This window comes from Bombus impatiens, unplaced genomic scaffold (genome assembly GCF_000188095.3).
Source record: "Bombus impatiens unplaced genomic scaffold, BIMP_2.2 scf_0830, whole genome shotgun sequence".
Classification (NCBI taxonomy): domain Eukaryota; kingdom Metazoa; phylum Arthropoda; class Insecta; order Hymenoptera; family Apidae; genus Bombus; species Bombus impatiens.
This window is the reverse complement of record NT_177249.1, coordinates 88439-102003: the sequence shown is the minus strand read 5'-3', so window position 1 is coordinate 102003 and position 13565 is coordinate 88439. Positions and strand designations below refer to the sequence as shown.

At 33.0% G+C, this 13565-nt stretch overlaps 2 protein-coding genes across 3 annotated transcripts; one reads left to right on the top strand and one right to left on the bottom strand.

Moving 5' to 3' along the window:
- The first annotated feature begins 45 nt into the window (after positions 1–45).
- Positions 46–10776, top strand: LOC100744032 (kinesin-like protein KIF21A). Of its 2 annotated transcripts, none has more exons than XM_003492698.4 (16): positions 46–269; positions 1513–1897; positions 2039–2485; positions 2563–2671; positions 2762–2965; positions 3077–3378; positions 3483–3726; positions 4791–5692; positions 5757–6103; positions 6178–6366; positions 6440–6559; positions 7638–7806; positions 7865–7970; positions 8096–8650; positions 8740–9007; positions 10037–10776. In XM_003492698.4, exons 1-16 carry the CDS (start codon positions 235–237, stop codon positions 10113–10115), a joined length of 4461 nt encoding a protein of 1486 aa, XP_003492746.1. In that variant the 5' UTR covers positions 46–234; the 3' UTR covers positions 10116–10776. The 2 variants fall into 2 exon arrangements, with proteins under 2 accessions (XP_003492746.1, XP_003492745.1); XM_003492697.4 differs by having other exon boundaries at positions 9217–10776.
- LOC100744427 (bifunctional arginine demethylase and lysyl-hydroxylase PSR) lies at positions 10545–13551 on the bottom strand. Its single transcript, XM_003492701.4, has 6 exons — positions 12677–13551; positions 12002–12207; positions 11649–11931; positions 11154–11509; positions 10830–11062; positions 10545–10700 (listed from the first exon to the last, which is right to left on the bottom strand). The coding sequence occupies exons 1-6, from the start codon at positions 12747–12749 to the stop codon at positions 10673–10675; spliced, it is 1179 nt and encodes a 392-aa protein (XP_003492749.1). The 5' UTR covers positions 12750–13551; the 3' UTR covers positions 10545–10672.
- Between the last annotated feature and the right edge of the window lie 14 nt (positions 13552–13565).

Sequence of the window (13565 nt, the reverse complement as noted above, 5' to 3'; positions counted from 1 at the left end):
TTGAGTGGATTTCACAATTGTCTGTGCGCGCGTCCACGACGAAAAATGCGGAATTTTCACGGTCGCCGCATCTAATAACGCGTGCGCATTCAGTATATCTGTATATCGAAAAATTATAGCCCCATCGCCTAATAGTTTCGGCCTAATCGCACCAATTTCTCGTTGATTTCTCCAGTGAGATTTTGTTCTTTCTGCTTTCACATCCTAAAGAGTTACACAATATTCAATATCGAGATGTCTGATGATACGAGTGTACGCGTTGCCGTACGGTAAGTCCAGGTTTTCTATTAAAACATCAATTCATCAAATTGTTTTTGTGCAAGACACTCTGTCAAGTAGGCTACATTGTCGCAAACTAAGCTACTAAAACGACATACGCGGTGACAGCTTATATCACCGATGTGATACAGTTAATAATAACTGTAAGATTCGCGGGAAGTATTATTCGAATTCAAAACGTAAAAATTTTGCTGTAAAAAATGCTGTACTTTTCCAATGTTTCCGTAATTTACGCGTATTGTCATTATATATTCCTTCCCGGTGTATCTTATCTATTACTATAGATATGTATTTTTTCTTTCACTTGGGATCCATTGTTACGAATCCAATGATTAGAATTGCGAAAGGCATTGATTCCTGTTACACTTTCACGATTTTAGAAAATTCCTCTATTTAGACCGTTTCAACATGATTACAGATTTCTCCGAATATCCTTACTAAAACAGTTACACGAATTAACTATCGACATATTCATATGTTTCTTAATATCCTTAATTTTTTATTCACCTCTTTAAAATTATTTATTTTATTAACAAACTCATAACGATATGTAAATGCGATATTTGTCATTAATATTTTTCGTTTTTATCTTCCAAATCTCCCTGTTATTTTTCGATAAAGTTATTTTATAATTGAAATGCCGTCAGCATTCTTTTTTACGCAGTACTGCATTGCGTACTTTAATCGCATAATATCTCCTTTTAAAGAATTGGATGCGTAGGTCGTAGGCTTTATTACCGGTTGTATACCGAACGACGAACATGCATCTCGATTTCTGATGAATGAATTTTTCCTCCCCCACCATATTTTCTTCGTTTCTTCATAATTTATTCAATTTCCAATTGTTTATATTAGTCATTCCTACATTTAATCATCTGGTCTTTTCCTTATTTGAATATTTTCAAATTGTTCTTTAGCTGTATTCTTTATGGATTTTGTTGTATATATTTGTTCTTACCATCGCGCGGGATTTTTATTACAGTAACAGCTGATGCGTTGTGTACGATGATGTTGATTATAACACATTAAATGTGACTACAACGTAATACATTATATATGAATACGAATACGAATTGATTAAACGTAATTTATGTATGAAAAATAAAAATCATTTGTACTTTTTCTTTTTCATATTCATTGTTTATATTCGTATTTAATCTTTAATATTTAATTTTCTTCTATCGAAATATTAAGAAATATCGGTAATTCATAATTTATTGTTATTAATCACAGAATAAGGCCTCAAGTAGCACGTGAAGTAATTGACATGTGTAGAATTTGTACTCAAGTACCTCCAGGAGAACCCCAAGTCTTTCTTGGACCAGACAAGGCCTTTACATATGATTATGTTTTTGATACTGGTGTTGGACAAAGCACAATTCATGAAACATGTGTTGCACGTTTGGTAGAAGGTGCATTAGATGGATATAATGCAACTGTTCTTGCATATGGTCAAACTGGGTCTGGTAAAACATATACTATGGGTACTGGATTTGATGTGGAAGTAGGTGAAGCTGTAGTTGGAATTATTCCAAGAGCTATTAGACACCTGTTCAATGGTATTGCGGAAAAACAACAGCAGGCTAGAGAACGTGCACAAATGCCTCCGGAATTTAAGGTTTGCAAAGAAAATTTGTATACAATTCTAAATCCATGTTACTTCACTGAAATAAATTATTCTACTTATGAGTGAAATTTAATATTTCATAAGATAAAATGTTTCTTCTATATAAATTGTTTTCTTTATGTGTTATAATAGGTTACTGCACAATTTTTGGAATTGTATAATGAGGACTTGAAAGATTTACTAGGACCTGGTGGTCCTAGGGGTGGTGCTCGTATTCATGAAGATCCCTCAGGCAATATTCATTTAGCTGGAGTGGAACCACGAATTGTTACTAGTCCAGAGGAAGCATTAGAGTATTTAAGATTAGGAGCATTGTCACGTACAACTGGATCTACCCAAATGAATACCCAGTCATCAAGATCACATGCAATATTTACACTATATATAAAGCAGCAAAGATACGTAAAAGTTGAAGATCCAGATGCTGATGTTGATACAAGTGGCTCTGAACCTGCTGGTGAATTTGAAACATTAACTGCAAAATTTCATTTTGTAGATTTAGCTGGATCAGAAAGGCTAAAAAGAACTGGTGCTACTGGAGATAGAGCAAAAGAAGGGATTTCTATAAATTGTGGATTGGTAATGTATTGATAATTTTATAGGAGAACTACACAATATTGTAATTACCATCAGAACAATTATTTTTTGCATTATAGTTGGCTTTAGGTAATGTAATTTCTGCACTTGGCGATAAGACAAAAAGAGCTTTACATGTACCCTACAGAGATTCAAAGCTAACAAGGCTGCTTCAAGATTCACTAGGAGGTAATAGAATCATAAATATATTTATAAAATACATACTTTTATTCTAATTGTATTAATTTATCAATAAATATTTATGTACAATGGTTGTAGGTAATAGTCAAACTGTTATGATAGCCTGTGTATCACCAAGTGATAGAGATTTTATGGAAACTTTAAGTACTCTGAAGTATGCAAACAGAGCAAGGAACATAAAGAATAAAGTTACAATTAATCAAGATAAGAGTTCAAGAACAATTGCTTCTCTTAGAAGAGAAATACAGCAGCTTCAATTAGAATTAATGGAATATAGGCAAGGTAAATGTGTAAAATATTATATGGATATGGAGAATTGGTATTTATAACATATCAAATTTATTATGAAAAGTTAAAATTTTAATTTTATTAATGTTATTTATTTTTTATTAGGAAAAAGAGTTGTTGGTGAAGATGGTATAAACGATGCTTGGCATGAAAATCAAATGTTGAACAGTGAATTACAGAGTCTTCGTACTAGAGTAAAAGCCCTTTCAGAAACAGTTGAAGCATTGACAGCAAAGAATGTTCTTCTGCAGGCAGAAAAAGATACCGGTCAATGGTTGTCATCAACAGGTGAAAATCCTGAAGTGACGAGTTTAATACAAGGATATTTGCAAGAAATAGAAGAACTAAGAGCTCGTCTTTTAGAAGCAGAAGCTATGTATCAGCAATTGAAGAAACGTCAAATACAGGTATAATAGCACATAGATAGTTGTAAGGCATATAGTAATAGCAGATACATTTGTTATTAACCTATGTAGCAATTGATTTTCGAATGGTGTTTCAATTCACACAGGTTAATGCTGCCAACCCTTATGGTGATTCTGGATACATATTTCATAGTGACTCTACATCAGTATTAAATGATGCTAAGAAAGAACTACAAAAAGAAATTGAAACATTAACTGCATTAAAGGAACAGCATGGACATACTTCCAATATTGCTGGGAAAACAGGAGATGAAACAGAAGGTGATGATACAGAAGCAGGGCAGGATTCTGTGAGCGAAGATGATTCAGATGATGATTCCGATAGAAAAGGTATATATATATATATAATTATAATTATATATATAATTTAGATAATATATAATTATATATGTCGGAGATGAAAGGACATCGAAGCCTCCCCTTTGGAACTTCGGGATAATCCCCTAACACCGTAATCTAGATTCTACCATAGGCGTAATTAAACAGTTGTCGTCTTTCGATCCGATTGTATTTGTTCGAGATTTGTGATAATGAGCTTGGTCTCGAGGCGACAGCCAGTCGCCGAACGTAGCCGCGGTCACGGGATGAACGCTTTGTCTAACAAAGGTACGGAGTAATTCTATAGCTCTCCTTAAAAGAAATATTTGTAGCGGCACGCGACAGTAAACATTCCAACGGTTTCTGTCCCGTGGGTCGCCACACGCAGACCCTATTCTTCGAGTAAGATGATTGCCAGATGTCGATGCGTCTCCGCAGTACATGTTCAGCTAGCCTGAGGGCTCGTTATAAATCTTAAGATTTAGTTGACTAAAGTCTTTCAAACAAACAGTCTTTGTCCCAGCTACGGGAAGATAGGAGAGACCTATTTTTCAACGAACGGCGTCTCCCACTAGCAACTTTCCCTTGAGGGCGGCTAGCATAGATATGGAGATTGACTAATTAGCAGCAACGCCAATTTCCCTCGCCTTCTGAACGAAGGCTATCCTCGACGAATCCGATGATCTTGTGTCCTTAGACACACCCCATCATAGTTTTCCTCCGCAGCATCATCGCGACGGAAATCTCTCGTGAGGTCGTATTAGCGAGTTACTTAGTGTCTGTACGCTTAGTGAATATTCCACGTTTTAACAAAGAGTCCGACTTAGATATTGTGAGCATGTTCATCTAGCATCCCGTTGACCGCGAATTCGTTATTGAACCTAGGATCATTGTCATTAGTTTCTCGAGTATCTAATTACCACGGTTACTTGTCCAATTCTATAATAATCGTATTTGCACTAGTCAATGTCTTCTCTATTGCATAACGACAACGTGTAATCCGAACGAAGATTCGTTTCACGCCCCTAACTCTAATTCTAATGTAAACCCGACATATATAATATAATGTTTTGTAGAAGAAGACGAAGAAGAAGCAGCTATGGGTCGTGAATTGGAAGCTTTAACGTCAGATATTGATGTAAAACAACGACTAATACAAGAACTTGAACTTTCTCAACGACGTTTACAAACTATGAAGCAACATTACGAAGATAAACTTGCTCAATTACAAGCTCGAATCAGAAATACCCAAGAAGAAAGAGATAAGGTGTTGCAATCATTACAACAACAACCAATACCACCAACAGAAAAAGTGAAAAAATTACGCGATGAATATGAAAAGAAACTTTCTGCTATGCAAAAAGAAGTACGACTTTTGCAATCTGCAAAGAAGGAACATGCGAGGCTACTTAAGAGTCAATCTCAGAATGAAAACAGGTTAAGAGGACTTCGAAATGAACTGGCAGAGATGAAGCGAGCAAAAGTAAAACTTCTGAATAAAATGCGCGAAGAAGCACAGAGACATAAAGAAAATGAGTTGAGACGTAATAGAGAAATAGCACAATTGCGTAAGGAAAGTAGGAAGAATGCAAATACGATTCGAACGCTTGAGGCAGATAAAAGAATGAAAGAAGTAGTTCTTAGACGCAAACAAGAAGAAGTTTCAGCGTTAAGAAAACGAGACAGAGGTCTAAGCCAAAAGGCTGCCGGTAGAGCACCACCTAAACCAATTAACCCAAAAGCATTAAAACAAAGGTGGCAAACATTTGAAAGAACCATTGCTAAGCAAGCATTGGCTAAGCAGGCAGCTGCAGAAACGGAGAGAGAAATGGAAAGACTTCTTCAAGAACGAGAAGAACTAGGTAGAGAACTTGAAAAGCTTCAAAAACACAGAAATGTTATAGAAAGTTCGAGAGGTGACACAATCGACATAGATGAAGAAATTGATAATGTGAGAAGTAAAATTAGCTATCTACAGGTAACTTTCTTTTCTTATGTTAGCCAAGTTAATGTTGCTTTGTTCTTCAAGTTATTCTTTACAGGATAGTATCTCTGAATGTCAACGTGATATGATGGAAATGGGAGATGGTGAAGGCGAAGGGGAACCTGGTGTTGAAGCTCTTATATCAACGATTCAGTCGGTAGATGAGGCTCAATATTTATTACAAAGAATGCTAGCTTTTACTGTCGAGCAAAGTTGCGTGGCTGCACAAAAGCAGCTTGAAGTCCGAGACATGGAATCAAGACTAAATCAAGTTGCGCAAGAAAGTGATGTGCAACATCAATTATTGGAGCACGTGTTGCGAGACAGAGATCTTTTATCGCTTACGAATAATCATAGTACTATGAATTATAGTCCACCTAGTTCTAGGAGTTCATCACCAGATAAGTAAGTCATACACTATTTTTTTAATACCTCTTAGCAATATCTATTAGTAATATTTATTTAACTTGAAATATTAGTGAAAATTACACTCAAGTTATTGTTGGAGAGGAAAAACAACGTAACAATAAAGTACGCAGAAGGACTACACAACCTCAAGAGCTCCTTTATGGAGTTCAAGCTAATCCAGATAATTTAAAGACAGAAGAACAAAATCAAAGTCATAATCATCCACTTACGAGGGTGCCTAGTGCACCTGGTAGTTTAAAGTAAGTACAGTTATTCTCCAATAACATTAATCATGTAATGTGAAATATAAAATGAACATTTTTCTTTCGTAAGAGGATTGGTTTTAACCAGAAGTCATGGTAGCATAAGTGGTGGATCCCCGACTCTAAGTCGACGTGATAGTACATCGCCAAGGCCGCTGCGACGACCGCTTCATCCTGGTGGAGGCTCCATGTGAGTGATAATCCTGCAGCACGTCCTAATTTTTATATTCTTTGTATATCTTTGTCTTGACGCCTTGTTTCATGCACTACTGATTAATTTTTTTTCTTAAAAAGATCTGTGTCATTCTCGACAAGTGCATTTAATAATATTTTCATCATGAGATTTTAATTTTGTTTGAACTATAGCCAGAAAAGGTATACCAGTGACATAATTTCTTTTGTTATAAACACAAGAAAGTATATATTAATGGAATTGACTTTATTAAAAATTATTTCTTTTGATTCTATATTTTGTTTTTTTTCACATTTTGCTTACGTTAATAATTTACAAAATAAGATTACTAACATACAAATTGTTGCATTAGGCAAGAAGATACAATTTGTACAAAATTTTATATCTCATACGAAATGCATTTGAAAATTCGTTAGTTTTCGGGAAATTTGGTAATAATAACATTTTATTTATTGTTCTTACTACAGGTACCTTATTAAGATTGTTTTAATGCCAAACAATTTATTCAATGTATTATATACATTTCTATCTTTCTCTAATATAAATATGTATAAATGTCGCAAAATTTTCTATTTGTATAAAACACATTGTTTCGCAAAAGAATCATGAATTTGTATATATGTAAGCAGTTATTTTGTATACATGACAATTAATAAATAAAAGCACAAACACTTAAGGTACACTGTTCTATGAAAATACTTTTAAAAAGCCCCTTGGTGGATCATTCTTTTTTTTGTTTTTTGTTTAAATTTCTTTAAACATTTTCTGTAATGAATCATGATGTGCATTAATTACAGTTTTCTTATAAATTAACCATTTATTATTATAGTTTTTATTTTCCAAATATCAACGTGTAATATTTTCTTATACTATAATATATTTAATGTTATACAGATTAATATATTTATAATTCAGCAACACTGTTACTAATTATAATAAAATCAATTTACAATTATATCTTACAATAATGCACTTGCATGATCCATATTGTATTGAGCCAATATAGCTTACCTCGGATTAAAATTGACAAGATTTCCGGCTAACTAACACGCTAACATAACAAACCCTCAACTAGGGAACAAGTAGCACATACAGATGTGTCATCACCTCCTGGATCTCCGACTACATACCGACGGTTCAATAGTCGAGAAGAAAACGTTTTCTCTAGACTAACTGCAAGTAGACAACCAACATCTACAGATCCACAACCTATGAAAGGAATTATTTCTCAATATCAAGGCAAGGTAAATACAGTATGAATACTGCATTCTATTAGTTGTACATGATATATATTTTTTTCAGACACAGCCACGAGCTGTTTTGCAATGCACTCACGTTGCCGAAGGACATAGCAAAGCAGTACTGACTATATGTGTAACTTCTGATTTGCTCTTCAGTGGTTCAAAAGGTATCAGACGTAAAACAAATATTTAACATCTTTAAAAGTATCCTACATTTCTCTCTCTCTTTCTCTCTCTCTTTCTCTCTCTCTCTCAATACTATTTATACATTAATTATGTATAAAATTTTTAGATCGAACTGTCAAAGTATGGGATTTAGGGACAGGAATTGAGAATCTCACATTAAGTGGTCATCCGAACAACGTCGTAGCGGTGAAATATTCACCAATGCATAATTTATTATTCAGTGTTTCTTCAGCATATGTAAAAGTTTGGGATTTGCGTACAGGAAACAGCTGCGTGAAAACTTTATTTTCATCTGGTCAAGCTCAAAGTGGACCACTCGCATTATCAACTCCATCTAGAGTGCTTCAAGTTCCTGTTGGTGAAACAACCATCAATGATTTAGTGCTCAGTATAGATGAGCAAGAATTATATACCGCGTCTAGCGATAAAGTCAGAGTATGGGATCTCCGTAAATTAACACACACTGGAAGATTAAGTACACCACATACGGCAGCAGTAATGTGTTTAGCTGTCGCAGATGATGGAAGGGTGATAACAGGTAGCAAAGATCATCTGATATCTCTTGTTGAACCAAACGCATCCGGGCAATCGGTCAGTCTGGCACCTCCACATTATGATGGTGTTCAATGTTTGACAACTTACGAATCGACATTGTTTTCTGGCAAGTATTTTTAAAATCAGGTTTCTAACATCATTATGGCCTTTAATACATTCAAGATATTTTTAAAATTTATAATAAACTTTTTTTAGGATCAAGGGATATGTGTATTAAACGATGGGATTTGAGCAGAATGGAACTAGTTCAATCACTAAATAATGCTCACAAAGATTGGATCTTGGGTTTGTGTATGATTAACAATGGATCTGTAATGATATCTGGATGCAGAGGGGGTGTGTTAAAAGCGTGGTCTGTACCAAAGGATCAAGCAGAATGTACTCCAATAGGAGAAGTTCGAGCACACGGTACTGCTATCAATGCTGTAACAACTAATCAGCAACACGTTTTTACTGCAAGCAAGTAAGTATGCATTTTTGTATTGTTGCTCATACTAAACTGACCCGAAGCATATTGGAAATATAAGCTGCAATAACATACAAATTTTACATTATTCTAAATTAACTTTGAGGACTTGATTAGATAAATTATTTTAAGTTGAAATATTTGCTCGGGTTCAGTACTTGACATAACTTTCTTGAACGGAATAACATCTAAAATGTTGATTGCAGCTCTGGAGAGGTGAAGCTGTGGCGTATTCCCGATTCCTCATTATCCATGTCTATTTCCACAGTTTCCCTTTAACTTATTTTTCTATTTTGCTGCATAATATTCCTTTGCATTTATAATTTTTTGGTGTGGTAATGCGCATGCTTGTCCACTCAGCTGTTTTATAAAAGTGTGTGGACATGTTTATCATAAATACATACCATGAATTTTATTTGATAAAATTTTAACTTTTCAGCTGGTAAATATTTATAAAAAAAACAGACAACAGTTCGTTTGCTTACACACCTACATACTTGTTTATTATAGTTTCGAAATTATTATTCCATACAATGAAAAGATAAATCATAAAATAATAGTAACTTTAATTTTCTGCCTCAAACGCTTTGACATGTAATTACCATCGAATGTAATGAAAATCGGAAATGCGCTTTAAATTTTTGTAAAATTGTTTATTGATATTACATGGTAGATTAGTTATTGAACATGAAAGAATAACGTAATGATATTTCTTTAAAATTTCATATTTCTTTTACTGATCGATTCTCATTCGTTTCTATCAAAGCTGTGTGTATTGCTTTTTGAAAGTATTTATGCAAGTTTTTAGCAAAAATTTGTCATTAATAGTGTGGTTGCAGTTATGAATGTATTCTATGTAAAACATTTGTTTGATTGAATGAAGTTGTAGTAGAAAATAATACTTGTCATAATCATTGACTTGTATAACTTAACGAATATGAAAATTTAATTTAATTTCTTGTATTACTTTGCTTCTATGTTATTTACACTCCAATATGGTGCATGCAATATGATGTCAACGTGAAGTGATGCAACAGTGAGGCTGTGGAGCTACTATAAGAGAGATGCAAGAACTTTCCAGAGAAGCAACTCATTGAAAAGCTAATACATGCACTCATTGGAAATGTTGTATTTATTTTGTAATTATATTTTTTTATTTATTTGTTAATTTGTATTAATTTATAACACAATGGATAATTAATTCGAGGATTTGTAATGATAATGCACCTGACTATTGCCTGCTGATGTGTTAATTTCGATATTTTATGTTTGAGATCATATATGTATGATGTGTTTGACACTTTAAATATTTTATAACAAGTTTTACGTGTACTGCCTTAATGGATATAAGCATTTAACACATGTATAAAATTTATAAATGTAATTTTTAAATAACAAAACGATTCTATAGTATATAGAAATATGAAGTCCAAAGATGTATTATTAAAAAAATTGATTCAGCAAAAATTAAGTGCATTATCGTGGATTAAGTATAGTATTTAAACAAATTTACTTAATAAGAACAAATTTGGTATTATCTAGCATTTATTTTATTATGAACATAAAGGTCATAATAATTATAATATTTATTCTTAGTACAAACAATTGTTGATTAATACTGTACAGTCTGAGGTCTCTGTAGGTCCCATATGCTTGATATTGTCAGGGTTGGCTGTTATTTAGTTTTCTTCTAAAAATTTAAAAACAGTATTATGTCTTATTATACTTATAATTAAAAAAATAAATGGACTAATAATAATATTAAATATGGTTTTCTTTCAGTCCGAAAACTACATATAATAAAATAACAAGTTCCTACCTTTTTTTCTTTTTATGTGTTGTCAATGATTCTTGACCACTGTCATCTGCACTGTCTTCTGATTGACTACTACTACTAGTACTTGAAGAACTACTTGAAGAACCACTAGAAGAATCACTGGCAACACCTGTATCTTCTTTTACATCTATAGTTTCAGCTAATGCTGCTAATTCTGGTTCTTTATCCCTGAGTACTTTTAACCATTTACGTGATAATTTTGGTCTCCCCCGTACCTATAGCAAAATTATTAAAACATACGTATATTATTATACAGCATGTATATTATTTTATTGTAAATTCATTGTTTTATACATAAATTCTTACTGTTTTATGCCACACTACTGGAAAATTCGTACGGGAACAGAAATTTTGAGTAACTGCTATAGTTTCATCAAGATTTAAAACAACATGCCACCAACCGCCAGGAACAAAAACAGTTTCACCAGGATTTTGTAAAATCTCTATTGGCAAACAATCTTGTGGCCAGGTAGGCAATTTTGTACGTGGATAAATAACAGAAAACCATGTAATAGCTTCATCTCTTTGTTTACCACCCTCAGTCGCAGATACCTTAAGAAGTTCTCGCGGAGTATGTGTAGGAAATAAACACCACCTTTTATGCCCAGAAATCAGTGCATTCCAGGCACTTGTTCCTAATGGATCTATGTGTATGCCTGTACCTGTATTCACATTACTTATTCATAACGTAGTCTAAAATAATTGTTTAGATAAAGCAGTTATTTATATAGATATCTTTTAAAGCAGATAATATCATTACTGTAATTTTTATGATTTTATGAAAGTAATTAAAATACTTACCAGACCTAGCAGGTCCCATAACAAACCAACGATATGGTGGTCTTCTATGTTCTCCGGCATATTGAAACAAATCATCACGGAAATATTTAGGAATAACATAATCCTCTAGTAATTTTTTTCGTCTAGGGTGTTCACCAAAGGAACTATCAAAGATATACAAAGGTGAATCATCTTCATTATTAAGCATATAGCGTACATAATATTTCATTTTCATTTTTACACTATAGCCTTCATTGTCTTCACCACATTTAAACTTTTGATTTCTGTATTTTTTTACTAATCTCTGCATTTTAATGGAAAATTATTAGTCATAGATAATAATATATTTTGTAATTAATTTAAAAAACATGTACCTCTATAGTCCATTTATACTGGGCTTTCCAACCATTTTGAACACCTTGTATTATCACAGGTTTGTAAGGTTTCTCATATTTTTCTATAAATTCTTCTGTAGATACTTTAGATTCGTCAATACGATCCACATTATCAATGAAATTCCAAAACGATTCGAATTTTTTACTATAGCCATGTTGGATCCAAGCAGCCTTATCACCAAGTTCTAGAAGAAACATTTAACTATTGTAAAGAAAAGAATAGGAATGATTTTTGAAAGAATGAAACGTTTGAATAATATAAAAATAATAAAATATATTATGTAAACAATGAAGGTTTATTAAGATTTGTATATATTACTGACACTATATAATTTATTATATTTAATGTTTATACAGCAATTTAAACGGTAAACTATTTACGTATAAGTGCATTATATTATATTATTATCGCAATACTTTCAGGAAATTTGGAGTTACATCATCCAAGGTCGGCAAAGATAGTTCGGTCTTGTATCACATATCCAAATTCTGTTTATAACGACGAGCGTCACAAGAAGACAAACGGTGTCTCAATTACTTCTAGTCATACTAGCAATATAAAATAATTCGTCAAGAATAATTGTCTGTTAAAAGTAATTTACGCCCATATCACGTCAACGTATAGGTTATGAAATTAGGTTATGACATGTTTACCTGGTCTAGCTTTCCTTTTAACCTCTTTGATCCTTTTTTTCGCACGGTGATCTAATTTCAATTCGTCCGACATGGCTACACGTCTATTGTGTTACCTAATTAACCTAGTTTTAATATATTTACAATTTACAATCAAAAAATATGTGCAACACGTCATTCAGTGGTAACTGTACTTTTTAGTTCGCATAAACTCCGTAAGGTGAATCAAAACATCGGTAGATATTCTCACAAGTATATGGAACATTTAGTACAACTTTCTTGTTAATATTTTACTAAGTATATGTTCTTTTTATTTTGATCTTATGTTACACAATTTTTTCAAATGTACATACGGCGTCCAGTACATCTTTGACTTTACTACTCAACATGATGACCTTAAATAGCAGAACTAAAGTTCTGTACATTATCTACAGAGGCGCTGATTCTTGTGTGGACTGCCTACGTGACAAATACCATGTTCTATCAATAGGTCATCCCGTAAATGTAATTGCGCTTCTAGAAGTATCGATATCGTAACTTTCGCTCTCATATATACGTAATCATGTATATAGATTATCCTCTTATTTAAAACGAAACATTATTATATATACTAAAAGGAATAACGGTCCTAAACATTATATGTGTATTACATCCCAAACTTTATTCAATAAACTGAATTTTTCTAATCGTCCATTCGTTATTAACTCCTTATATTATAGCATACATATATAATATAAAAAACAATCTGCTCTGGTGGTCTGATTAATTTCATCAACAGACGAAAATTCACCTCTACTCAGTTTATTTCCTTGTAAATGTAAAATGAACAAAGCGACACTGAAAAAAAATGTGAAATAATAACAACACAACAAGAAAGTTGTATCCGCGGTCGAAAGTTCAACGGTTCCAG